At 48.0% G+C, this 27,210-nt stretch overlaps 1 protein-coding gene across 4 annotated transcripts in view; it reads right to left on the bottom strand.

The window, feature by feature from the left end:
- Positions 1-22,785, bottom strand: part of NT5M (5',3'-nucleotidase, mitochondrial) — a 64,569-nt gene extending 41,784 nt beyond the window's left edge. The window contains exons 1-3 of one of the 4 annotated variants that reach the window (XM_087440276.1): positions 22,460-22,785; positions 19,310-19,410; positions 8,768-8,828 (exon numbers count right to left, since the gene is read on the bottom strand). In XM_087440276.1, the coding sequence (XP_087296402.1) occupies positions 8,768-8,828; positions 19,310-19,410; positions 22,460-22,729 (432 nt within the window). In that variant the 5' untranslated portion in view covers positions 22,730-22,785. The remainder of the gene's footprint in view (positions 1-8,767; positions 8,829-19,309; positions 19,411-22,459) is intronic. The other 3 variants (XM_087440278.1, XM_087440277.1, XM_004433402.3) reach the window with 3 other exon arrangements.
- Positions 22,786-27,210: the final 4,425 nt, after the last annotated feature.

The following is a 27,210-nucleotide window of genomic DNA, read 5'->3' as shown; positions in this document are numbered from 1 at the left end:
ACAACAGTTCCCTTGAGGGCAGGCCTTGATAAGAAGAATAGAATATTCTGGAATATTTCAAAATAGTTACTTTTTTCCTCCCTCTGCCAGAAACACGAGGGGATTTTTTCTGAGCTTCACTGTGAGGACCTGGTAAAACTCCTGGAAGTAAAACTCACAAAAGCGTGGGGCCCCTATGACTGGGTCCTACAAGGGAGCGTTTTTGGGTGATGCAAATGTTCTCTGTCGTGATTCTGGTGGTGATTATCCTTTAAGGAGGTCAATTTCACAGAGTTTAAATTATGTCTTAATAAACCTGATGCAAAAAAGGGTAATAAAGGCAATTTTTTAAGGTTTTTGAGTATTCTGCCAAATTGCCAACCAGAAAGGTTTTATCAGTTTATTTCCACCAGCCATATCTGAAAATGCTAGTTTCTCCAAACCTTGACCAATACTAGTGATTATAATTTTTAAATGATTATCATCCTAATACAGAAAAAGCACTTCAAGTTTAATTTCTTTACTAATAAAGTAATCTGTACACATGTTCACTGTGGTTTTTTGCTTTAAGGGAACTTTCTATTCACATCCATAGTCCGTTTTTCTATGAGGTGTTCGCTGTCTCCTGTGGCTGTAAGAAGTCTTTCAAGTCACCCCACGGCGACTGTCCAGCCCCTCTGGGCCTTTGTCCCTGTGCTGGTTCAGGTCTTCACTCTATCCCCTCTGGATCCCTACAGCAGCCTCCAGACGGCCTCCAGGGTTGGGGGCTTCCACCAACTGACCCCACGCTGCTGCAGGGAGTGCTCAGAAACACCAGCGGGATTTATGGTAGCCTTGCTCAAAAACCTCCAGGTCTCTCTGTGCCTGTGTCCCGAAGTGCGCACTCCTGATTGCTGAAGAGCCTGCCTGCCCCTTCAGCTCACCGCCAGCCTCTCCCTCCACCCCCGCCCCAGCTCCCCCCACGCATCTTTGTGTCTGCACATCCTGTCTGCTCACCACTCAGCCTCACTCTCGTCACTGCTCTGCCTTCTCATTTCCACGATTCGACTCAATTCTCACTTTCCCCAAGAAGCCTGCCCTGGCTTCCTCCTCCTGTGTGACCACAGAGCCTGTGACACGGTGCTAACCAGCTGTCTTCCAACCACAGCCATCAGCTCCTGAGAGCAGAGGTGGGCACAGCGGTTCTTAAGCACTGCGGCAGGTGCTCAGCACACGTCTGCTGAAGGAACGCCAACAGAAAAAGCATTTACTGTTTTATTGCAAAAGAAAGAGCTTATCAAAGAAAATTTGGAAAATCGAGGAAAGTTAGAGAAAGAAACATCTACATCAGTTGGCTGTATTTCCTACCTTTTCTTTTTTTAAATGTGCCACTTTTTTTTTTAACATAGTTGTAATTTAACTGTGTAGGCAACTTTGTACGAAACTTATTTTTCCAGGATCCAAGAATGCAGGAAACGACTAATTGTCTATAGAATTATCCAGGCTTTCTGGTTTGAGAAAGGTGTGCTGAGCTTCATTCTTTCTTTACTGCCTGGCGGGGGAATTTGGGGACAAACAGAAGACAAGAGGGATGACATTTACTGCTAGCAAGCACAGTGCTAGGTGGTTTATGTAAGTTTCTTCTTCAACTTCTTTTTAAATTTATTTTCATTGAGATATAATTGACATGTAACATTGTGTAAGTTTAAGGTGTGTCATGTGTTGACTTGATGATTACAACTCAATTTTCTTTAATAATGCCCATGGGAGGAATTACCACAATTGTATTGATCAAGAAACCAAGGCTCTGAGAGGGGAGTCAAGAAGCTTACGGGGCGGGGAGTCACAGATCCAGAGCTCAAAGTGTGACTCCCGGGCTCAGCCAGCACTCGGTGCGGTTAGCCTCCAAGGGACACTTCTGAGGACAAGGCAGCATTCGTTAGGTTTTGGAAGAGAAGGGTGGCTCATTATTCACCTGATGATAATTTTGGTTCCTGAAAATACTTGGGGATAAAATAGTTCAGCCCAGATGAATGCAGTTATCCAAGTGTAAAATGGTGCTGTATTCCTAAACTGGAATCTGTCAATATGACTGAAACTGAGTCTAAACTACATGTAGCAAGAGTCGCCGGGAGGACTTTCAAGGGAGGCGACCTCCCTAGGCCTGGGGTACAAGCGGCAAGCCCATGAGACCAATGACGGTGGGAGCCAAGGATTCCACGAGTGTGAGGACAAGGGGCCCAACGCGACAAGGACTGTGCTGGAAGGGACAGCAGGGGCAGAACGTCCAGGGCGGCAGCAGTGGGCCTGGGGCAGCTCCCTGACACCACCTCACAGCCCTCTCAGAGCCGTGTGGCTCACGGGCCCACGAGCAAAGATGCAGCCCACAAGTGGAGATCTCTGAGCTAGACGTGGCCCTTGCTATTCAAATGTAGGATGGAATCCTCCCAAAAGTCCTGCTCTGCCCAGAGGAGCAGGTCCCAGGACAGACCTCAAATCAGGGAGCGGGTGCAAGCGCTGGGAGGTGGGGACGTGCACTGCCCGATGACGGGCGACAGCATCAGTGGCCTACTTCATTTAGCAAGAGATGTGAAAAACAATACCATAACCGCCAAGGTTTTCAGGAAAAATGGCTCGACTCAGGACCCTGTAAAGGTATCACACTTCTGTCCACAGCCCCCATTAGGAGGATACGCAGACCACATCTAAGCAGAAGGAGACGGTTAGTTTTCAAACTACCAACCACCTCAAGAGTCAATTTTTTTTAGATATAATTCACATACCATAAAATTCACCAATTTAAAGTGTACAGTCCAGTGGTTTTTAGCGTATCTGCCATACCAAGATAATGGCTTGTCTTGCTGACGGCTCCGTGTGCACTGGACGAGAACGCCTGTCTGCTGCTGCCGTGTGGAGTGCCGGCGGGTGCCGCCCATCCCGCTCAGGGCTTCCACCCCGACTGGTGTGCTGTCCACTTATTCTTTCCGTTATTAAGACGGGAATAGCAAAACTTCTCACAATTGTGAATTTGCTTATTTCTCCTTGCAGTTCTATTAGTTCTTCAAAAATATTTATTCAATTTATTAAACTAAAAACCAGTTCACCCACTTCTCCCACCCCCCACCTCCTGCCTCTTGCGACCACCAATCTGCTCTCTGTGTCTTTGAGCTTGGTTTTCGTTTTTTTGTATTTTTTTTAAGATTCCACATATAAGTGAGATCATATGATATGTCTTTCTCTGTCTGACTTATTTCACTTAGCATAACGCCCTCGAGGTCCGTCCATGTTGTAGCAAATGGAAGATTTCATTCTTTTTCATGGCTGAATAATATTCATACACACACACCACAATTTCTTTATCCATTCATCTATTGAACACTTAGGTTGTTTCCATATCTTGGCTATTGTAAATAATGCTGCAATGAACATAGGAGTGCATGTATCTTTTAGAGTTAGTATTTTCATTTTCTACAGATAGATACCCAGAAGCAGAATTGCTGGATCGGGGCCGGCTCCGTGGCTTAGCGGTTAAGTGCGCGCGCTCTGATGCTGGTGGCCCGGGTTCGGATCCCGGGCGCGCCCCGAGGCACCACATCTCCGTCCAACCCGAGGCCGAGTCCCGCGTACAGCAACTAGAAGGATGTGAACCTACGACATACAACTATCTACTGGGGCTTTGGGGGGAAAAAATGAATAAATAAAATCTTAAAAAAAAAAAAAAGAATTGCTGGATCGTATCGTAATTCTATTAATTCTTTGAGGAACCTCCACACTGTTCCACAGTGGCTGCACCTATTTACATTCTGACCAACAGTGCCCCAGGCTTCCCTTTTCTCCACAGCCTTGCCAACACTTGTTGTCTCTTGTCTTTTTGATAGTAGCCGTTCTAAAAGGCATGAGGTGATATCTCACTGTGGTTTTGATTTGCATTTTCCTGATGATTACTGATGCTGAGCATCTTTTCATGTACCTGTTGGCCATTTGTACGTCCTCTTTGGAATGACGTCCAGCCCATTTTTTAATTGGATTGTTTGTTTGCTATTGAGTTGTATGAGTTCTTTATATATTTTGGATATTAACCCCTTATCGAATATATGATTTGTAATTATTTTCTCCCATTCATTAGGTTGTCTTTTCAGTTTGATGTAGTCCCACTTGTTTATTTTTGCTCTTGTTGCTTTTGTCTTTGGTGTCAGATTCAAAAAATCGTCGCCAAGGGCAATGTCAAGGGGCTTATCACCTATGTCTTCTTCTAGGAGTGTTATGGTTTCAGGTCTTACATTCAAGTCTTCAATCCATTTTGAATTAATTTCTGTGTATGGTGTGAGACAGGCACCCAGTTTTCCCAGCAGCGTTTATTGAAGAAACTGTCCTTTCCCCATTGTAGGTTCTTGGTTCCTTTGTAGTAGATTAAGTGATCATATTTGCTGGGTTTATTTCTGGGCTCTCTATTCTGTTCCACTGATCTATGTGTCTGTTTTTATGCCAGTACCACACTGGTTTAATTACTTTAGTTTCGTAATAGTTTTGGAATCAGGGAGTGCGATGCCTCCAGCTTTGTTCTTCTTTCTCAAGACTGCTTTGGCTGTTCAGTTTCCATATAAATTTTGGCAATTTTGTGCTTCCATACAAATTTTAGGGTTGTTTGTTCTATTTCTGTGAAAAATACCATTGGAATTTTGATAGGGCTTGCACTGAATCTGTAAATTGCTTTGGGTAGTATGGGCATTTTAACAATGTTAGTGCTTCCAATCCATGAGCATGGAATATCTTCCCATTTATTTGTGTCTTCTTCAATTTCTTTCCTTAATGTCTTGTAATTTTCAGTGTACAGGTCTTTAACTTCCTTGGTTAAATTTATTCCTAGGTATTTTATTCTTTTTGATGCAATTGTAAATGGAATTGTTTTCTTAATTTCTCTTTCTGATAGTTTGTTGTAAGCAGATAGAAATGCAACAGATTTTTGTGTATTGATTTTGTATCCCGCAACTTTACTGAATTCGTTTATTAGTCCTAAAGGTTTTCTGATGGAGTCTTTAGGGTTTTCTACGTATAATATCACATCATCTGCAAATAGTGACAGTTTTACTTCTTCCTTTCCAATTTGGATGCCTTTTTTCCCTTTTTCTTGCCTGACTGCTGTGGCTAGGACTTCCAGTACGACGTTGAATCTAAGTGATAAGAGTGGGCATCCTTGTCTTGCTCATGATCGTAGAGGGAAAGCTTTCAGCTCTTCACCACTGAGCATGACGTTGGCTGTGGGCTTGTCAGGTATGGCCTTCGTTATGCTGAGATACGTCCCTCTACACACCCATACCTTGTTTGATGGAGCTTCGCAGATCCTGTGTTTTTTATAAGACCCTCCACCAGCAGAAAGATTACAACTCGCTGAGGGCTCAGACAATGGTTAGCATTTTTTAGCAATAAAGTATTTTTTAATTAAGGTATGTACACTTTTTTCTAGACGTGCTATTGCACACTTAATAGACTAACATCTATTGCCAATCCTCCTCCTTTTTTTGTCCGCCAAAGCCCCAGCAGATAGTTGTACATCATAGTTGCACATCCCTCCAGCTGCTGCATGTGGGACGCGGCCTCAGCATGGCCGGAGAAGCGGTGCGTCGGTGTGCGCCCGGGATCCGAACCCGGGCCACCAGTAGCGGAGCGCGCCCCCCCCAACCGCTAAGCCACGGGACCGGCCCTGCAATTTAAGTTTTGTTAAAACATATATATATTATATTTAATATGCATCAAAGAAAAACTAGAAACACATCAATGTTAACAGTGCTTCTATTGCTAGGCGGTAGGATTGCAGCCATGGGGTTTTGCCGCTGTCTCTCCTTTGTTTATTCTGGCCATGGCATCCACCGTCCCTGCACCCCTTCCTCTGCTAATGGCACCTCAACTTTTCTCTGCAAAGCCACCCCCATCCTTAATGGAACGTCAATCAGGATGCCCACCCTCCCCTGGCCAAGGGCTGGCATGTGACCTGAGCTCAGCTGGTAAGCCTCTCTCTCCTGGGAACAGGAATCTTGGGCAAAGAAACCCACAGATGGAGAATGAATGGAACTGCAGTGGTTCTCAAGCAGATACGCTGAAGAGACCTCTGTCGGCCCCCAAGCTGTTCGTCTAAGGCCTGCTTCTTCAGATTTTCCTTAGATTCTGAGCAAACCAACATCCTTCTAATAAATTCTACTTTTGTTTAAGTTAGCCAGAAGCCATTGATGCTGCCTGTGAATAGAGAGTCCTAAGTGATATCCTCTTCTTACACGTTCACTGGATTCCAAACCCTCTACAGCGAGCATGTGCTGCTTGCAGAAGTGGCTAAGAGCGCGGGCTCCGGGACGCACAGATCTGGACCCAGACCCACTGCCTGCATGATCAGAGACCCAGTATGTGGGCTGCCTCCCCTCTCTTAGCCTTTCTTGACTTGTCAGCTCAGAAGCGTATTTTATTTCACAAGGAGCTGTGGTAAGCCTTAAAAATGATAATAAAGGTATAGCGCCTGGCATATTAGAGGCGTGAAATAAATGCCAAACGTTATTACTGAAAGATGTCTGATAACTCTCTGTTGCACAAATGAATCTATGCGTCCAACAACAAACACTGAGCGTGTAAAACATGCCAGGCCCTGTGCTGGGGCTGGGGTCAACAGGAGGAAAGAGAGTCATGTCCCCGCCCTCAGGGATCCTGCACTCTAGCGCAGGAGACAACAGATAACAAGACAGGGACAAAGAAATAAACTCAGCTCAAATGGTGTAAGTGTCACACAAGAAACAAGGTCTGAGACATGGAACAAGGCGGAGAAAGAACACACTTTAGACACGGGCAGGAACTGGGAGGGGAGCGGGGCTGAGCCCTAATGGATGAAGAGGAACCAGGCACGCAGAGCGCCCAGCATGTGAGAGCACGGAGCAAGAACGCCCAGCATGCTCAAGAAACAGAGCAACGTGGAGCATCACGAATGGAGAGGAGGAACTTAAGACAGGTGGGAGAGGTGGCTGGGCAGGGCCTTGTGGGTTATGGTGAGGAGTTTGTGTGTGTGTGTGTGTGTGTGTGTGTGTGTGTGTGTGTGTGCGTGTATTTAGTTCTATTTTAAGTGCAGTGGGAAACCATTAAAAGGTTTTAAAGTAGGGAGTTGACATGAGCTGCTTATGAAAGACCTACTCTGGCCCTGTGTGGAACTGAAGTAAACAGGTTAGGAGGCCATCTTAGTAGTTCTGGAAAGAAATGCTAAGGTGGTGGCAATGGGGAGCGAGAGAAGTAGACAGATGCCAGACAGATGTAGCAACAGCATCAACAGGAAATATGACCTCCTGATGTGCTGGATCTGAGGGGTAAGAAGATGTCACTGGGATAACAGCCTGAGAGGGAAGGGACAGATGCGGGATGGGGACATCAGGACCCCAGGGACAGACACATCAGGTTAGAGCTGTCCGGAGCTCAGAGGGGAGTCCTGGCTGAGGCTACAACAGGTATGATGGTGGGAATGCAGATGACACTGAAATCCAGGGGCATAGACGAATGACAGCCAACCTATTAATCCAGTAACTACTGGACCATCCTCCTAACGACCCAGTGTAATCCCAGTTGAAATCGTTACTCTGGCCCAGCAGTTCTCCAACTTAAGGGTGCACCTGGCGGGCTTGTTAAAAGATACAGAATTACTCCCTGAATTTCCAATTCAGGTCTCAGGAGGGGCCGGAGAATGTCCTCTCCTAACAAGGGTCCAGGGGATGCTGACCCCACTGGTCTGGGGGATCTGACTTTGGACCACTGCTCTACTAGACACAGTGGACCTGGCCTTCAGTCCTAACTCCACACTTACTGACCGTGCGTAAGTCATTAGCTCCCCTGAGTTCCACTAAACTCATGTTCCTCGTGCTAAAAGGGTGTAGGGACAACCACGGAATGGGGTGCTGTGAGCATGCGATGAAATGGTGGGCGCCGAGCACCTCGCGTGACACCACTATAACCGCGTGGTAAGTGTGAGTTCCCGTCCCATTTAAAGCACAGAAAAAGGCACTTAACATTGGCTGACGGTGCACGTTTTGTTTCCATCACGGAGCCGGAGAGAGGAGAGGCGATGTGAAGACCCTCAAGAGAACTGCTGAAGGTTGTGCCAAGCCTGCAGAGCAGGGAGGTTCTGGCTCCAAATCCCACTCTCCTGGACCGGGGAGGCTGCCCTGACTCCCCAGGGGAGGGGGCCGGGCCCCGAACCACCTCTGGTGTGAATGCCTGCCTCCTGGGCAACAGATCTTTCCTCTGGGTTTGGCAACCAGACATCCCCAACTTCCAGAAAAGCCTCAGTTTCACGTAATTCTATTTTTTTCAATAAAGATAAAGCGAGGAGTGTGTACCAAAACATAATTTAACGGTTTCACCTTTGTCAGACTTTTCGTGTAAATAAATTCACATGCCCTAATATTTGGGTTTGGGTTGCCTCCCACCCCTCCCCTGACACATTTTCTCTCTGTCCATCCTTCACAAATGACACTGTGCTAAAGTGTGGATGGTCACTCTTCCCAGAGCACCTGGCATCTTCACCAGGCTCCATCCAGAGACCGCGACAGAACCTCAGACGAGGGCTAGGGAGGGTCTTCAGGACAGCAGACCCTGGCAGAAAGACGGGAGGGATCGACAGGAGAAGAGGCAGAAACGAGCTGCCCCAGCCGGCCAGCAGCTGCACTGAGGGTCAGCGCCCTTCTTGCTGGGTGTGCTGAACGCCAGCACCCCTTACCTGCCACATGTGGGGGAAAGTCGACAAGAGGCGAAGCCCCAGCCTGCCCGAGCGAGCTGCACGTCTTACCTTCTCATAGGGACAGTACTTGTACATCTGGATGGGGCTCGTGCAGATGAAGACGTCAGTGCTGCGGGAAGAGGAAGCACAGTTAGCCTGCCAGCCCACGGCCGCGGCCTCCTCACCCCTGCCCTCCCACTCCCCGGGGAACCGAACCCTCTCAGTGTCTGTGCCCGTCACCCGGAATGGGAAAACCCGCTGCCCCGCGTTGCTCTCCATACCAGAGACATCCACCAGTCCCACCGCCCTGGGCAGCCATGTGCGACCCCACCCTTGGCCCAGGGAACCAGCGCAGGGGTGGGCATCTGATCTATGGCAATTCTGCATGGCTGGACCTAAAAGGTTAGCTAGGCTAATCAGTGCCCTCTCTGAGATCTAACAGGGAAAGACTGAGCATGGAAAGATTTAGCATGGAAAGGAGCATTAAAAGGACGCAGAGCAAGTTACTTGAGGAAGAATCAGGGCCTCATGCAATTCAAAGTAAAGAAACCTGCAAGGAAGAAGTCTTCCTAAAATGTGTGCCAGCCAAGCCCTCTGTTAGGAAGGAGCAGAGAGGAGGAGCCCAGATCCATGCGGCTAAGCTCCCTGACAACAGGAGTCCCCTCAAGGCGGGCGTGGGCTGTGCTGAGGAAGGCCCCTTCCCCACGGTCTGTGGTTCCGTGCTGGGTCCATGTGGGGGCTGACCTCCCAGGAGCCTGCCTCTCCTCACAGCTGCAAAGGCCCCAGCCCCTCACTGATAGAGCCAGCTGGTCCCAACGTCCTCATAAAGCCGGCAACTGCCTGTGGAACTGGCATCTACTGGCTCGTCACACTGAGCCTGTGGAAGACTGTATTTTTCAGGCTCCTTTTCTCTTTGGCAAATGAGTCCCCTGGAAGTCATGCGTAAGACGGCCACGTCCCTGAGGAGAAGGCCCGTGTCCTCCAGTTCCCCGAGTCTCCACTCTCAGCACTGCCTCTGCCAAGCTCATGTGCCCTCCCACGTGCAGGCTCGGTCCCCTGGGTCCTCAGCCTTTCCCCAAGGTTCTCTCACCGCTGCCTGCACTAAACCTGGTCTCACATGAAGGCCCCGCCGCCCCTGCGGCCACCGAGTGCAGGCTGCTTTCTCCCCACACCCCACATGCTTCAGGGAGGAAGGTGAGGAGAGCCTTCCTTGTTCTCCACGCCACTTCCAGACCACGGCTCCTTCACACTCCTGCCTCCTACAGCCACAGCCCTGCTGCCCTCGTCGCGGTCACCCACACTGGCCCAGTCACTGCCCCTTGCACCCTCTCCCACCTCAAGGGCTCACCGTCGTCCCTCCATCCCACACCGATTGTCGTCCTTCACCGTAACATGTACACATACACTACACACATGCAGATCCAGCCCTCGGCCCCTCAGGTCCTAACCTGCTCACCTCCAAAGACCCCACCCACCCATCTCCATACCTCCCCCACGGCCACCCCTGCAGCTGTAATCACTTCTGCCCAAGTCTCAATTTCACGCTTTGCCTCTGGGACCACCACCTACTGTCCTTCCAGTAAACTCATTCTAACTTCTTCTGCTCAATCCTTCAACCTCATTGAGACAGACAACCCGCTGAGGCCCACCACCCTCCCATCACCCCGCCCACCCGCCTGTCCTGCGGGGTTCTCGGGCCAGCTCTACGTTCACTCTGCTTGCCCTTCTCCTCCTCCACTGAGGTCTGTTTTGCCAGGCCCCTGAGAGAACCCACCTGTCCAACTTCTCCCACCTGCATCCAAGCAACTCCACGTTGCTGGAGAAAAAGAAAAAAACTCACACAAACAGTTTGGCCAGTTTCACCTTCAATTCATAACCACAACCCCCAGGCATCTGAGCCCCAGCATTCCTCCAGGGCCCTACTGTACGCTCACTTACTGCTCTCCTGCCACAGCACACCTTCCCCCACTTCCTGAGACTTCTCAGCTGATGAGACCCCTGGTCTTCTCATCATGAATATGGAAAGTCGCCTGTATCTGAACTTCCTCCTCCCTTTCCACTGCCTCCTCTCCGAGCAGAGCCCTCCACATGTGCCCTGGATTCCATCCCCTGATCTTCACAAGGAGACACTGCCCCTGCAACGTTCCCTCTTCCTATGCTCCCCTTCCATTACCCCGCCCCATTCCGACACGTCCTGCTATCCCCCATCCTAAACATTTATGTACACACACGAAACCTCAACCCCACGCCCCTCCCATTACCGCCCTGTATCTCGGCTCCCTTCGCAGCACAACAAACCCAGCAAGAGGCCTGCCCTTGCTGACTCCACTTCCTCACCTCCTGTGCCCGCTTCAACCACTCCAACCTGGAGTCCAGCCCCTCCGCTCCACAGAAATTGCCCATTGTCACCAAGGACCCTCATGTCACCATATCCAATGCACGCCCCACCCTCCTCCTCTCACTCACCAGCACCCAGCCCGGCAGCCACGCCCTCCTCCATGACAGCTCTCCAGTCCTGGCGCACCTGCCCCTCACCCACCGCCCCAGCACAGTCTCTGGGCCTCCCCGGGTGGCTCTGACCCTCTGTGCTCTCCATCTACACCCTCTGCTCGGCAATGTCACCCAGGCCGAGGGCTTTACACACCGTCTACATGCTGGTGCCCCTAACTCTACCTCCACAGTCCAGCTCTCTCCCGTGTGAGAAGAACCGCCGTTTTCCCTCCTGTGCTTTCCCTCCTGTGTGTCTCCCTTCCTTCACACTACGGCCACACTCACAACGCTTCTGACACCAGATGTGGGGGAAGTGCCCACACCAAGCAATTCTCTGGGACATCAGCTGGTGCCTACAATTTAACTCAACTCTGACACCACCTGCCTGGAGACAGCGTCAGATCCCACGGTTAAGGGCTCAGTCCCACAAGACCACCCCCACTTCAGACACAATCGCAAGTTCAATTGTTAACTCCTCTTCCAGCCCCTCTCCCCTCTCTGGAGAAGAGGTCGGGGCTGACAATTCCAAGCTTCTCATCACGGCTTGCTCTTTCTGGTGACCAGCCCCCATCCAGGAGCCATCCAGGAGCCCCCCAGAGTCACCTCAGTAGAACAAAAGACGCTCCTAGTGCTCTTATCACTTGGGAATTTACAAGGGTTTTAGGCTCTGTGCCAGGATCCAGGGCCAGAGACCAATATACGTATTGGGAGCATGTGATTCTCCCCCTCCCCAAACCTGTTCTTCCCTCAGTTAATGGCATTACTGTTTATATATCTAGCTGCTTAAGCAAAAAACCTAAAAATCGCTCTTTTTCCTGTCTTTCCTCCACCCCCAATATCCATCACCAGGTCCAACGGGTTCTGCCTCCAAAGCATGTTTCAGTCTGTCAACTTCTCTCTGTGGTCGTCACCCCAGCCCAGAGCACCACCACCCCTCATGCAGCTCCTGCCAACACCTCCAGCTGGTTCCTCAACTTCCAATCCTGCCCCTGTGAAGCCACGCTCCACCCAGCATCCAGACTGATTACCCTTAAACAGCTTTATCAAGGCATAACTGACACACAACAAACTACACATATTAAAAAGGAACAAAATGCTAAGTTTTCACGTGTGAAACACAGATCACCAGTCAAGATAACAAACACGGCCAGCATCCCGTCATCTCTCTGCTTGCCCCGTGCCCTCCCTCAACTCCTGGGCCCCAGGGAGCCACTCATCTGCTTCCTGTCACCACAGGTCAGACTGTATTTTCTAGAATTTTGTATAAGTAGAACCACAGAGTACGTACTCCTTTTTGTCTGGCTTCTTTTATCCAGTAAAATTATTTTTGGGATTCGTTCATGCTGTTAAATGTATCAATAGTTCCTTTTCTTCTCATTCGGCCTACTGATTTTTTTTAAGTTTCACTGAGATATATTTCATATACCATGACAGCCACCTATTCTAAGTGTGTAAGTCAATGAATTTTAGTATATTTACAGAGCTTGAGAACAAACACCAGTCAATCTCAGAACATTTTCATCTCCCCAAAAGAAACCCTATATCCATAAGCTGTTACTCCCCATTCCTGCCCCTGGCCTTAGGAAACCACCAACCTACTTTCTGTCTCTGAGGATTTGCCTGTTCTGGACATTTCACATAAATGGAATCCTACAATATGTGGTCTTTTGTGACTGGCCTTTTTCATCTAGCATCATGTTTCCAAGGGCTATCCACGTTGTAGGATGTGTCAGTGCTTTATGCCTCTTTATTGCTCAGTAATATTCCACTGTATGGATGTACCACCTTTTGTTTCACATTTACCAGTTCAGGGACATTTGGGTGGTTTCCACCTTTGGCTATTGGGGATAGTGCTCCTAGGAACATCCACGCACAAGTTTTTACATGGACACATGTTTTCATTTCTTCTGAGTATATTCCCAGGAGTGCAATTGCTGCATCATATGGTAACTCCATATTTAACATTTTGAGGAAATGTTTTCCACAGCAGCTGCACCATTTTACAATCCCCTCAGCAATGACAAGGTTCCCAATTCTCCACACCCTCAGCAACACTTACGATTGTCCATCTTTTCTATTATCGTCATTCTAGTAGATGTAAAGTGGTTTCTCATGTGGTTTTGATTTGCTTTTCCCTAAGGACTAGTGACGTTGAAGCAAATTTTCATGCACTTATGGGCCATCTGTATATCTTCTTTAGAGAAACGTCTATCCAAATTCATCACCCCAAGCCCGTGTTTTTATTTTTTTTTATTTTTTTTTTATTTTTAAAGATTTTATTTATTTTATTTTTTCCCCCCAAAGCCCCAGTGGATAGTTGTATGTCGTAGCTGCACATCCTTCTAGTTGCTGTATGTGGGACTCGGCCTCAGGATGAACGGAGAAGCGGTGCCTCGATGCGCACCCGGGATCCGAACCCGGGGCACCAGCATCGCAGCGCGCGCACTTAACCACCAAGCCACAGGGCCGGCCAAGCCCCTGTTTTTAAAACCTAAGCTACAGCCCATCGTTCCCTCCTCAGCCTCAGCCTGCACCACTCCACCATCCCATCCCCTCCACACTCACTCAGCTCCAGTCACACTGGTCTCCTTTATGTCACTCAGATAAGCAAAGTCCTTGCCCACCTCAGTGCCTTTACACCTGCTCTTCTCCCAGCCTGGACGGCCCTACCCCTGGCTCTGAATCAGTAGTTCATTCCTACCCTCAGGTCTGAGGTCAAATGTCACCTCCACAGAGAAACCTTCCCACCCCCCTGGAGCAACCCCTTCCCCGTTTACTCCCAATACATCACCTTGTTTATTTCCTGCACAAAGCTTACTGTAATCTGAAATTATTGTTTACTTGTTGTCACCCTCCCCACTGTAATGTCAACTCCTTGAGACCTGAGAACTTAGGTGTCTTATTTACAAATATAACCCCAGGGCTAGACAGTGCCAGGCACAAAGTAAGTGATAAACAAATATATCTGTTTAGTGAGCAAATGAATTGTCTTATTCCAGGCTCCATAACAGAGTAAGGAGAGCCATGTTGAAACACAGGTTTAAGCTCATCTAAACTTATCCTTCTAAATGAGTGGTGTTTCCTTCAAAGTAGTCCTCAAGGATGTCAAATAGTTGTTTTGACAAATACTGCTACCACTTAATACATGTTTGGAGTTGTATATATTATAAGAACTATGGGAAAATATATATATATGAAAGAAAACTCAAGCAAAAATACCAAAATGTGAGAAAGTGGTGGTTTCAAAGTGGTGAGATTATAAATAACTTTTTATCCTATATTTTAATTTTCCAAAATTAACCTATATTTTTTTAAAGCAAACATTCTTGGGCCTCCTCCTAAGGATGGACCTCCCTCTGAGGCAGTTACAACCACAGCAGAGAGTACTCATTGCTTGAGGCATCGTGAGTTGTTTTATTCAACATACACTGATATCCACTATATTCTCAGGATTAGGGAAGTTCAGATATGACTCACTTATTTGCCGGCATTAGATCCAAACAAGTTTTGGCTATTTTCACACATCAAATGCCCCTTTCAAGGACAATTCCTGTTGACTGAGGGCATTTTATGTGGCATATACTGTGCTAGTGTTAAGAGGGAACATCTACTAAAAGGATAGCATGTATCACTAAGTATCCACCAACAGTTTAAATGCACATGGCTTTGATCCAGCTAGTCCTCTATCATACAGAAATACTTGCACATGTACACCAAGACTCACGGTAGCCCTGATATACAAGAAAAAATGGGAAACAAAATCTTACGGAAATCATTAAATAAATTATGGTACGTGTGTATGATAAAATACTATGCAGTAGTTAAAATGAATAAGATAGTTCTATAGTGTTGATATGGAAAATATCTAGCACATATTGTTAAGTAACAAGAGAAAGCTACAGAATAAACCCAACAACTACTATGTGAATATTCACCCAGCAAATATCTGAGTGTGTACCACGCGCCAGGTATCACTCCAGGGCCTGAGAAGACAGCCGTGACCAAGCCAATCCCTGGCCTCTGGGAGCTGACATTCGAAAGAGGAAGGGACAAGCGCAGACACACAATTTCAGCTTAGAGTATGTACCCAGGGTAATGGGGCAGAATAACTGGGAGGGGACGATGGCCACTTTAGCTGCAGCAGTCAAGGATGGCCTCTTTGAGAAGGTGACACTGAAGGTGCTCAGAGCTGAAGGTTGAAAATGATGTGGCCATGCAAAGAACTGGAGGAGAAACTTTCCAAGAGGATATAATAGGAACAGAGGCCATAAGGCCAGAAATAAGCTTGACATGTCCACGGGGCAGAAAATAAGCCAGTGCGCCCAGAGCAGGCAAGAAGAGGTCCGGAGGCGGCAGAGCCAGGCTGTGACGATGGCCTTGCAGGCCTGGCCGGGCTGGGCTTTACTTCGGTGCAAGAGGAAGCCGAGAGAGATTTAAGAAGGGACTAACATCACCAGAATTTGGTTTAAAAATATCACTCTGCTGCTGCGTGGAACACATAAATTACAAATCTCGATATAAATATGTATGTAAATGCATTTTAAAAGGTGTGGAAGCATACACCCCAAATCGTCTTCTAGGGCCAAAAGGGTGGGAGGGAGGGGGATGTATGCAGAGAGAGGGGAAAATGGGCAACTCACATTTTCACATATCTTCACACTGTTTGAGTTTTTCATAAGGATATAGTCGTGTATCACTGAATAACAAAAACAAGATTAGTCACCACTGAAGTCACCACCAAGCAAGCTCTCCAGGCTGCGAGGCAATGCTCAGAGCTCCTGGAGTAAGGACACGCATGCCAGGGAGACGTCTGAGGAGGGTCCCTCAGGTGGGCAGAGGAGGTCTTGGCTCACACTGTTTCCCTCCTACCTGAAACCCCCTTGCCTCTCCACCTGGCAGATTCCTTTTCATTCTTCAAGATGACAGCTCCAGTGTCACTGCCTCCCCGGGGAGGATCAGCCCCTGCCCGTCTGCACCCCCATGCTCCACTCGCACATCCATCGCAGCACTTTTAGAACTGTGTCCTAGTCACTCGTTCACCAGTGAACTCTGAAGGCAAGAACCCTCTCTTATCTCCTTCTGCATCCACAGACCTGGTACAAGGCCTAGCATGTAGCAGGTGCATGACAGATATTCATCAAGTTACATGTGAAACCTTGGTCTCTGTCTACTTCAGCACTAGACACACAGCCACCCACTTAGTTACTGACTAGACCCCACTCTTTGTCCCAACTTTGGGCACCGACTGACCTTAAGAATCTTCTACCCAGTTAAACGCCAAAATGGAGGTAAAGGACCAATGGTATGGTTTAGACTTGCATTTCCCAGACTGGAATTTCTGCAAGTGTGTTAATAGAGAAGCTGTGAAAAGCGTGTTCCAGGCTAGAACACATTTGAAGGAAGCTGCATCCTCTGGTACGCCAGCGAAGAGCCACAGTGCACATCAGCAAACTGAAAGCTCTGAACAGTCCTAGGGTGGAGAAACCTTCTTCACGCAATGTTCCCCATGCTGCTTTGGTTAAAGACCGCCTTTCTTGTTGCAAATCGATTAAATCCTGCAGAGTAACAGCAGCAGCAGCTAGCATCTACTGTGCACCTACTCTGTGTCAGGTGTTATCTGAGGACTTTCTCATTATCCTCGTCTTACAGATGAAGAAACCGAGACCCAGAAAGCTTAATAACTTGCCCAACTGCTGAAAGTTAGATGCTAGAGAAGCCCAGATATGAACCTGAGCAGTCTAACTCCAGTTAAGACTGAACCTTAACCACTATGCTATCCAGCTCCCCAGAATACAGTCAGGTGAATGTGGTCCAGGAAATGCGGATCCAGACAAGAACAGAGTTTTTAAAACCTTCAGTGCAACTACACATACTCTTTGCCTCTCCAGACTCTTGCTACAGATGGAAGAAGTTATACAACAATACTCCACTACAAATCAAATTCAAATCCTAAACCAGAATAAAATATACTATTCTGCAGGACCTGGACTCAAGTCTAAAGATAAATTACCAACCAAACAAGTCTACAATTTAACCCAAACTCTAAGTATTTTGCGTCTCTCTGATGCCTTTTTATTGCGTTAGAACTTTGAAAGCTGACGACTTTTGGAGGCATTTATATGGCACAGTTAAGGCCAAATCACACCTTATGTTTGATTTGTCATTCAGCTTGCTAAATATAAGCAAATTTGTGATGAATAAAAGTTATACAAGCCTAGAAATAAATCCTAACATTTACGGTTAATTGACTTTTGACAAGGAAGCCAAGACAACTCAATGGAGGAAAGAACCTTTTCAACAAATGGTTCTGAGACAACTGGATATCCACATGCAAAAGAATGAAGTGGGACCCCTTCCTTACACTATATACAAAAATCAACTCAAACAGATCAAGACCTAAATGTAAGACTTAAAACTATAAAACTCTTAGAATAAAACATAGGAGCAAATTTTTGTGACCTTGGATTAGGAAACAATCCTTAGATATGACAGCAAAAACACAATGACAAAAGAAAAAAATAAATAAATTGAACTATATCAAATAAAAACTTTGGGTTTCAAAGGATACCATCAAGAAAGTAAGACAACAATGCACAGAATGAGGGAATATATTTGCAAATCATGTATTTGATAAGTGACTTGCTATCTAGAATATATAAAGAACTCGTACAAGTTAACAATAAAAAAAGACAAATAACCCAATTGAAAAAAATTAAGTGAAGGATCTAAATAAAGATTTCTTCAAAAAAGATATACAAATGGCTAATAAGCATGCAGAAAGATGGTCAACATTATTAGCCATCAGAGAAATGCAAATCAAAACCATGATGAGATGCCATTTCACACCCACCGGAGGGCTAGAATAAAAAAGACCATAATGAGTGCTAGCGAGGATGTGGAGAAGTTGGAACCCTCATACATCGCTAATGGTAATGTACAATGGTGCAGTAGCTTTGGAAAACAGTTTGGCAGTCTTCAAAGTGTTAAAGATGGATTTACCATACGACCCAGCAACTCCACTCCTAGGTACATACTAGAGGTATACACTCCTAAGAGAAATGAAAACACACAACCACAAAAAAACTTGCACATGAATGTTCACAGCAGTATTAACATCTAAAAAGTAGAAACAATCCAAATGTCTATGAACTAATGAATGGATGAACAAAATGTGGCATATCCTTACAATGGAATATTATTCAGCAATGAAAAGGAATGAAGTACTGATTCATGCTACATGGATGAACCCTGGAATATTCTGCTGAGTGAAAGAAGCCAGTCACGAAAGACCACATATTGTATGAAACATATATGAAATGTCCAGAATAGGCAAATCTACAGAGACATAAGGTAGACAGTGGTCGCCAAGGGCTTCAGGGGGAGGGCAGGAATGGGTAGTGACTGCTAATGGGTATAGAGTTTCTTTTGGGGGTGAGGAAATTGACCATGGTGATGGTTGCATAACTCTGTGAACATCCTAAAAACCAATGAATCGTACACTTTAAATGGGTGTATGGTATGTGAGTCGTATCTCAATATAGCTACTTTAAAAAAAGTCTTCAGGGAAGCACATCGGGTGTACCTGCTAATGGAATTCAGCGGATGGTGTGCAATGGCTATGGAGTGGGGGCTTCAGCTGCAGAACCAATCATTTCACCAGAACAAAACAGTACTCCTCCTGCCTCCTTAACCAGCCTTCTCATTAGGTCTCCTGCTGTACCTCTTCAAACACCTTAACTTTTTCTTTCCAGCACTTATCACAATCCGTAAGTATCTTCTTTGTGATTCTTTGTGCAACGTCTGCTCTTGGCTGCACTGCAGGCTCCAGGAGAGCAAGGACCACGTTGTGTTCGCTCTGTGTCACTGGTGCTCAGCAGAATCTAATAGTCAGTTCTCAGCTATTAGCTGAACAAATGAACTCTGAACATCCTGTGAAGCAGGTCAAATTAGACTCAGTATTTTCTCAAGTTACTGGATCAGTGACGACGAAACAAGCATGGCCCTGCGCAGAGGGCGAGGAGAGAGAAGGGAGGGAGAGAGAAGGAGCGGGCAGAAGCAAAAGAGAAGGGGAGGTGATGGCAGAGAAGAGGCAGACGCTGGTGGGGGGGGAGACAAACTTACTTTTCTAGGTTGGCCATCTGCTTCACAGCTTCCACAGCCCCTGGTAGAGGCTCAAGGTCAAAAAAGAAATTCTCCGACTCCCATATGCTGATGGCCTTCTCCTGCGAAGACGAGAGAAGCAGGTGACTTCCAGGGTCCTCAGCACCCCGCTTCACTGCACAGGGGGTGTCGTGGCTGGGAAGGGCTGCTCACAAGAAGGTGGGCCTTCCACGTCCCCTCACCACCACCCCACGCACACTCCCAAGGATGTATTTCCTGGGTGGAGGCGGAGGGTCACACAGAGTGTGTGCGCGTTCCAGCCCCTCTCCAGGAGGATCTGACTTCTGCAAGGATCTGGCAGAGACCAGCTAAGGGGTCAGGGGCTGTGAATTCCAAAGCATGCTCTGCTGGAGGGACTGCTGGACCCATTTAAGGCAGAAGGCCAGTCCTCAGGAACCTCACGTTTGCTTGATTCTAGCAGCCAGAGACACCCTGGAGGCTCTGAGGATGGCCCAGGTCTCGCCATAGCACCAGAGTCCTTAAATTCTAGAGCTGGAGAAATGCAGAGATCCTCAAGAGCACTGCTGTGCCCTGCGGAACAAAGCAGGTGCAGGTAGAAGGCCAGCTGGTCAGAGCTCCAGGCTCCTCACCCACATCAGCCAGAACAGCTCTTTCATCTGTTTCACGCATTGAGATACCAATAAATACTTTGTTTAAAAAAAGTATTCTGCTGTTTTTCAACTTTGCAAGCCAAAAATCCAGACCCTCACCTTACATATAAGAAAACCAAGGTTCAGAATGAGGATTTACTTCATGTCACATGGCAAAACGGTGGCCAAACTGGGAGTAGATCCCCATCTCCCAACTCCCAGGCCAGGAGTTTCCACCTCATGCTGCCACACCAAAATCAAGTTTGCAGAATGCCACACCATTCCAGGGCCAGGACAAGGGGAAAAGGACAATGGGAGGGAAGACAAATCCCCGCCTCCGAGAAGTAGAAACCTAAAGCCCACGTGTGCCGTGCAGGAAGCCCCTCTGCCAGGTCGGAAGCTGCTCCAGCACAAGCGCCCCCTATGCCACTCGTGTGGGGGGAGTACACTGAGATCACACCGGCAACACGCTTGTGAATATACGGGGTTAAGCAAATCAGGGCTCATCGCTCATCTACAGTATCAAGGTGACACTGTCAGAACTCGAACTTGGAGCTTCTGACTCTCACGGAGGCGATGTGGAGTGCTGGACAGTATGCTGGACGCTGGAGTCAGAAGGACTGGCCCCCGCCGTGTGACCCTGGGCTAACCACCCGACCTCAGGGATCAGCGTCCAGCGTCCCCTCCCTCCCTCCTTCACTAACCTGCTCTGAAACCCTAGCCAAGACACTTCTTCTCTCTGGGCTGAGTCCCTCAACTGCTCTAACAGGGTAAGATTCTAAGTCAGTTAAAACAATCTTTGCCTTCCACCTCTGCCCTGCTTACCTCTCGGAGCACTATGAAGATCAAAGGGACCAGGAAAGAGTGGTATTTTGTAAAACAGAAATGACTACATATATAAGCGGGGTTGGCCAGTTGGTTATTTTTAACAGCAGATGCTGGGCCAGCTGGGCCAAGGGGAGACCCAGGATGTCCTGCTGTGAGCTGTGCTGGGGATGAAGGGCATGTGCTCATCTATTACAATCCCGTTTCCTGCAATGTTCCCAGAAGCATAAGAAATGAGCAGGTCACTCCCAGAGCACGCCCTCCCTGGAGCCCCAGGAGCTCTGCTCCTTTGCCTTCTACTTGGAAAACAGTAACTCATCTCCTTAGACTTGGAATCTGCACATCTGTGCAATGGACTGGAAAAGCTGCTGTCCTTTTCAGAGTGGGGGTGGGCTTAGTTTCCTCACCCCAACACAGTTCTGGGAGGAAATAAGGTGCCCAGACTGCCAAGACTGCTCACTGTCTATAAAGGACACACACACAGCAGAGCAGTATGTCATCGAGGCTGCAAACATCACTCGGGTATTCTCTCCAGTGTAAAGCTGCCAATTAGGTGTTAGGCCTGGGAGGAGTCAGTATACCGGGCTCTGGGGAAGTCACTCTCTGCAGTGCCTGGTGTTAATGAAGAGAAACGGCACTTGATTTCCCTTCTAACACCTGCCCCTCAACAAACCAAATTATTGTCAAGGTGCCTTGCATAAGTCAAAAGAAATGTCACTCGTTAGAGCGGGACAGAGGACAGGACTTCGGGGTGGGGAAAGCTAAATGTGCTTGGGAGGCAGAAAGACTTGAGTCTGACTCCTGGCTGAGCCCCTTAGCAGCCATGTGACTGAGGACAAGTTTCCTCACCCACATAACGGAGATAAGAACATCTTCCTCACAGCGGAGATAATGCAACCCATGCTTACAAAACAGGCTCTAACACCATCATCATCAGATCCTCTGGCAGTGACTTTAGGTGGCCAATGGAGGGATGCCAAAAGACACCCAGCCTCTTTAAGTTTGTGCATGGCAAGATCCCCTGAACAGGGAAAGGAACCTTTCACAAAATAGTTTAAATTTACAACCAAGCTGTCTGTCCGTAGACCTGCCTGGATACTTGCCCACATCCAGCATGGCCTCAGAGAGCAGAGCACAGCGGGAGTCAGGCGGGTGTGGTGAGCTCAGGAGCTCAGCAGGGCCAGCAGGGGAAGGGGATACGCCAAGGAGGAGATCCTACCCTACCACGACCACTGACTCCCTGCGTGATGTCCAGAAAGTCACTCAACGTCTCTGGGCCTCACATACCACTGGGAGCTATGCTTTCACGGAAGAGGGCGAAAAAGCATGGTAAAGACACTCCCCAAATTCATGAGGAGGAAGAAATGGGAAGGTGACTGCAGCAAGCGTCAAAGAGGACTTTACTTGTAACGTTTATTCTACTAAAAAAATTAAAAAACAAGACTTGAGGCCAAATAAACCAAAAATTCAAAAGTCAGCTGGAGATGGAGAGTCAGGTATATTAGGCTTCATATTCTCCTGAATTTTGAGAAGCCCTCATGACAGCCTACAGTTAGTGAGGCTGCACCCCGGGGCCTCCCCAGGACCCTGTTTCACAAGAGGCCCACCCCCGGCTCGGGGCGCTGACCCACCCAGGGTCAGGCGGGCTCGCGGCCCCGAGCTGGGAAGGCGGGCCGGCCGGGGCGGGGATGCTCACGCTCAGCCCAGGCTGCAGGCGGCCGTACTGCTCCGACACCCAGAAGCCGCGCCGGTCCTCCAGCGCGATGAAGGGCTGTTCGGGGAAGCGCGCGCGGAACTTGCTGAGGAAGCCGCCCTCGAAGTCGGCCAGCACGCCGTCCATGTCCACCAGCACCCGCAGGGCGCGGCCGCCCGCCCGGCCCGCCGGCCCGCCCGCCGCCCCGCGCCGCCCCGCCGGGCCCGCCGCGCCGCGGGGCCGCCGCGCACACCAGCCGCCCAGCCGGATCATGGCCCCTCGCGGGCGCCGCCGCGGGCGCCGGGGCTTGCCGCGCCGCCCGGCCGGGCCGGGCCGGGAGACATGACCCCCGAGGGAGAACCGCCGCGGCCGGTACGCCGGCGCGGCGCGCGGGAAGCGGGGCGCCAGCGCGCAGGCTCCGGCCCAGAGCGAGGCCGCGGCGCGCGCCGCCCTCGACGGAACCGCGCCCCCGCGGAGGCGGGCCCGAGGGCGGGGCTGGGAGGCGGGTCCTGGGGCGGGGCTGGGAGGCGGGCCCGGGGGCGGGGCTGGGAGGCGGGCCCGGGGCGGGGCTGGGAGGCGGGTCCGGGGGCGGGGCTGGGAGGCGGCCCCGAGGGCGGGGCTGGGAGGCGGGCCGCGGAGCAGGCTCTGCGCTCGCGCCTTCGGCCGGGACCCGGGGCCGGGGCTCCTTCCTCACACTGCAGCAGCGAGCGCGGAGGAGCAGTGCACGCCCGTGGAACAAGCCTGTGTCACTGCGACGTTTACTGGGCACTTACTGTGTCGGGCTGTGAACAAAATAGACAAGGTTCCTGCCTTTCTGGAACTTACGTTTCAGAAGGGGAAACAGACAAGAAGCAAATAAACCTACCAAATAGGCAAAATAATTTCAGGGAGTGACAGTAGCGTGAAGGAACCAAAACGGGGTGATGTGCACTCTGAAGGCTCCCTGCTTCATAGTGGACGTCCGGGGAGAGGCTGGCGTTAGCAGGACAAATGAAGACCTTGCAGACGTCGCAGAGCCTTCATAAAACTGGCGATTTTCAAGTACACCTATAAATGAATATTGTTATGCACCCCTGGATAGGTTGCTTTTTTAAAAAAAAAAAAAAAAGCAGGATGATGTGATGATGGAGAGGTAGGGAGATTGCCAGGTGGTCAGGGAAGGCCTCTTGTAGGAGGTGATGCTAGAGCAGAGACATAAATGATGAGAAAGAGCATGCAGTATCCAGTTGGAGACAAGTGGTCCAGACAGCACACTCCAAGGCCTGAGGCAGGGCATGAGGCCTCAGAGAGCGGAGAGAAGGCCAGTGAGCTCACAGCTTTCGTTCTTTTGTTTCTTTGGCACATACTTGCTGAGCGTCTCCCAGGTGCTGGGCCGTGGATATCAAGTGGTGAGCAAAGTCCCCGTGCTCACGGAACTGACATTTGTGGATCTTCCTGCAAGTATGGTGAAGGAAGGGTGGTCCAGCCTGAGGTCAGAGAGATGGTCAGGGGCAGCAAGGAAGCAGGGTCACACAGCTGGAAAAGTATGTGGGCCGTGGGGTCCCCCTGACCCATGCCCAGAGCCAGCCACATAGAAGGCCCTCAGCGCCCTGGTACAACTGTTCACCCTCACGGCATCTCCCGGATTCAAGGGCAGGGACCAGGTCTGATTCATCCCGGCATCTGGAATGAATGAGTGAATATGATCCCTGCAATAACCTTTTCTGATTATTTTCTGACCCCCTAACTAAGATTTCACACCATGCTTCTCCACCTTGATATTCACTCTTCAATTACATCACCATGTTCTTCTTCATAATTTTATTATGAAAACGTTCATACAGGAAAGTTGAAAGAACTGTGCAATGAAGATACGTATGCCTACCATCTGGGTTCTGTAGTTAACAGTTTGCTATATTTGCTTTAACATACATCAGTGCCTCTGTCCATCCCTCTACCCATCCATCAGTACATCTCATTCTTTGATACATTTCAAAGTAAGCTGCAGAAAGCAGTACACTTCACCCCTAAACATGTCAGCCTAGGTAGCTTTAAGTGAGTTCAAGATATTTAACTGTAAATTTTACAAACGAAATGCACAAATCTTAACTTTACCATTCCATGAATTTTGACAAATGCACCCCTAGAAAATACGGAACAATGCTGCCCAACAGAACTATCTGCAGTGATGGAAATGATCTGTGCTGTCCAGATACAGCAGGCTCTAACCACATGTGGCTATTGAGTACTTCAAATTTGGCTACTGAGACTGAGGGACTAAATTTTCCATTTTATTTAATTTTAAATAATTTAAATTTAAACAAGCCACGTGGCTGGTGGCCAGCACGGCTTTAGAACATTTCCATCTTCTAAGAAAGTTCCTGCTCCTTCTCCATCAGCCCTTCTCCCACTTTGCTAATTTTTTTCACCATGGATAAGTTTTGCCTACTGCAGAACTATAAATGGAATCACACACTGTGAACTTCATCATGACTGACTTCTTTCACTCAGCATGTTTTTGAGAGTCATTCATGTTGATATATCAAGAGTTTGTTTCTTTTATTGCTGAATTCTCTCACTGCATGACTATACCTCAGTTTGTTTGTCTATTCTCTTATTGATGATCATTGTTTTTCAGTCTTGGGCTATTATGAATAGAGCTGTTATGAACATTCCTACAAGTCTTTGTGCGGATGTATTTTTTTCTCTTGGGTAAATACCTAAGAGTGGGATTGCTGAGTTATAGAACAGATAAATGTTTAATTTTATAAGAAACTACATGTTTTATAAGAAAGATATGTTTCAAAGTGATTGTGCCATTTTACACTCCCACAAGCAATGTGTGAGAGTTCTGTTTGTTGCACGTACTCACCGACATTTGATGTTGTCAATCTTTTTAATTTTAGCCATTCTGGTGGGTGTATAGTGGTATCTCATTGGGTTCCACTTGCATACATCATCATAGTTTATTTTCTTATCATTTCAAAAATTATTTTCTTTAATGTTTCTTGTGGGTTTTTATTTTTTGTCTCCCCCTTTGGAGTGTATGTTCCATGAGGGTAAAAACTTAATCTGATTTGTTTACTGATGTGTCCCTAGTGCCTAGAACAGGACCTGACATAGGGTATGTGCTCACTAAATTCATTCATGCATATGGTCAACAAATAGTTTTTGAGTGCCTTGAGCAGAGCAGATATTAATCCCATTTGACAGGTGAGAAAATTGAGACTAAGAGACAAGAGACTTCACCGTGTTCAACAGAGCTGATAATAGGTGCTAATCATAGCTAACATATATGGCTGCCTACTACTATGTTTCAGGCACCATCTAAGTTCTTTATGTAAATTGTCTCACTAAATCCCCACAAAATTGCCGTGAAGAATACTAATATTAACCCATTTTAACAGATGAAAACACTGAGGCAGGGAGAGATTAATAATTTGCCCCTTGGTGTGGTAATTTAAAACAAACAATTTTGATACTCCTCCCTTCTAGAGGTGGAGCTGAATTCCTGTCCTCTTGGATGTGGGCTGGATTTAGTTATTCGCTCTAATGAATAATGTGATGGAAGTGATGGTTTGTGACTTCCAAGAATAGGTCCTAAATGGTATTGTGGCTTCCTCCTCGCTCTCTCTCTCTCTTTTTCTCTCTCTCCCTGTCTCAGATTACTCACCCTGCCATGTCTGAGGACACTCAAGCAGCCTTATGGAGAGGTCCCCATGGTGAAGGACTCAGGCCTCCTGCCAACAACCAGAGAGGAACTGAGACCTCCCAACAACAGCCATACGAGTGCACAATCTTGGAAGCAGGTCCTCAAGCCCCAATCAAGCTTTCAGATGATGCAGCCTCAAGTGACATCTTGACTACAATGTCATGAGAGGTCCTGGCTCAGGACCACCCAACTCAGCTGCTCTCAGATTTGTAACTCAGAAACTGTGTGAGATGATAAATGTGTGATGTTTCAAGAAAGCCTCTAAGTTTGGGGGTAATTTTTACACATCAGTAGCTCACTAATACACTAGGTAATTGTTAGAACTGGGATTCAAATCCAGACAGTCTGACTCCATTTGCCGTGATGTTCATAATGATACTACCCTTTCTTGAGTGTCTGCCACGTGCCAGGCTCTGTGAAGTGGTCTGCATGCACTCGTGACTTTAACTGGAGTCTGGTCTCTGCACTGTAAAGCAGTGACCGAGGAGTGCAGGCTCTGGAGCTCAGCTACCTGGGGCATAGCCCTGACTCTGTCACTTGTCAGGTATGACACTTTGGCATGTCTTTAAATATCGCTTGGATTAAATGCGCTCATTTGTAAAATGGGGAGAATAGTAGCACCTACCTCCTAGGGTCGTTGCAGAATTACATGAGATTTACATTTACAGCATTTGGAACTGAGTCAGGCACGTGGCAGGCACTCAGTACATATCAGTTGTATTACGTCACCTGTTGTTTTCTATCATAGTGATGACTTACACACAGTATGCAGAGCACTTCATCTCGTTGTACCTTCACCATGACCCTATGAGGTAGACACCACAATTTCACGGACTGGAAACAGCTTTGGAGAAGTGAAGTGACTTTTCCCAGGTCACACAGCTGCTACTAACACAGTCAGCCTGTGAATCAAGCCTGTATGACTTCAAATCAATCCTTCCCATGATATGATCCTCCAATCTCTGCATTTACCTAGATTTTCTGCTAACTGGGTGGGGTGGGCAGAGAACTCAGGTTTACTGAGGACCTACTGTGTGCCAGGCACTGTGCTAAGAGCATTCCA

This window comes from Ceratotherium simum, chromosome 16 (genome assembly GCF_057802395.1).
Source record: "Ceratotherium simum simum isolate JZ-2026a chromosome 16, ASM5780239v1, whole genome shotgun sequence".
Taxonomy (NCBI): domain Eukaryota; kingdom Metazoa; phylum Chordata; class Mammalia; order Perissodactyla; family Rhinocerotidae; genus Ceratotherium; species Ceratotherium simum.
This window is presented reverse-complemented; position numbering and strand designations above follow the sequence as displayed.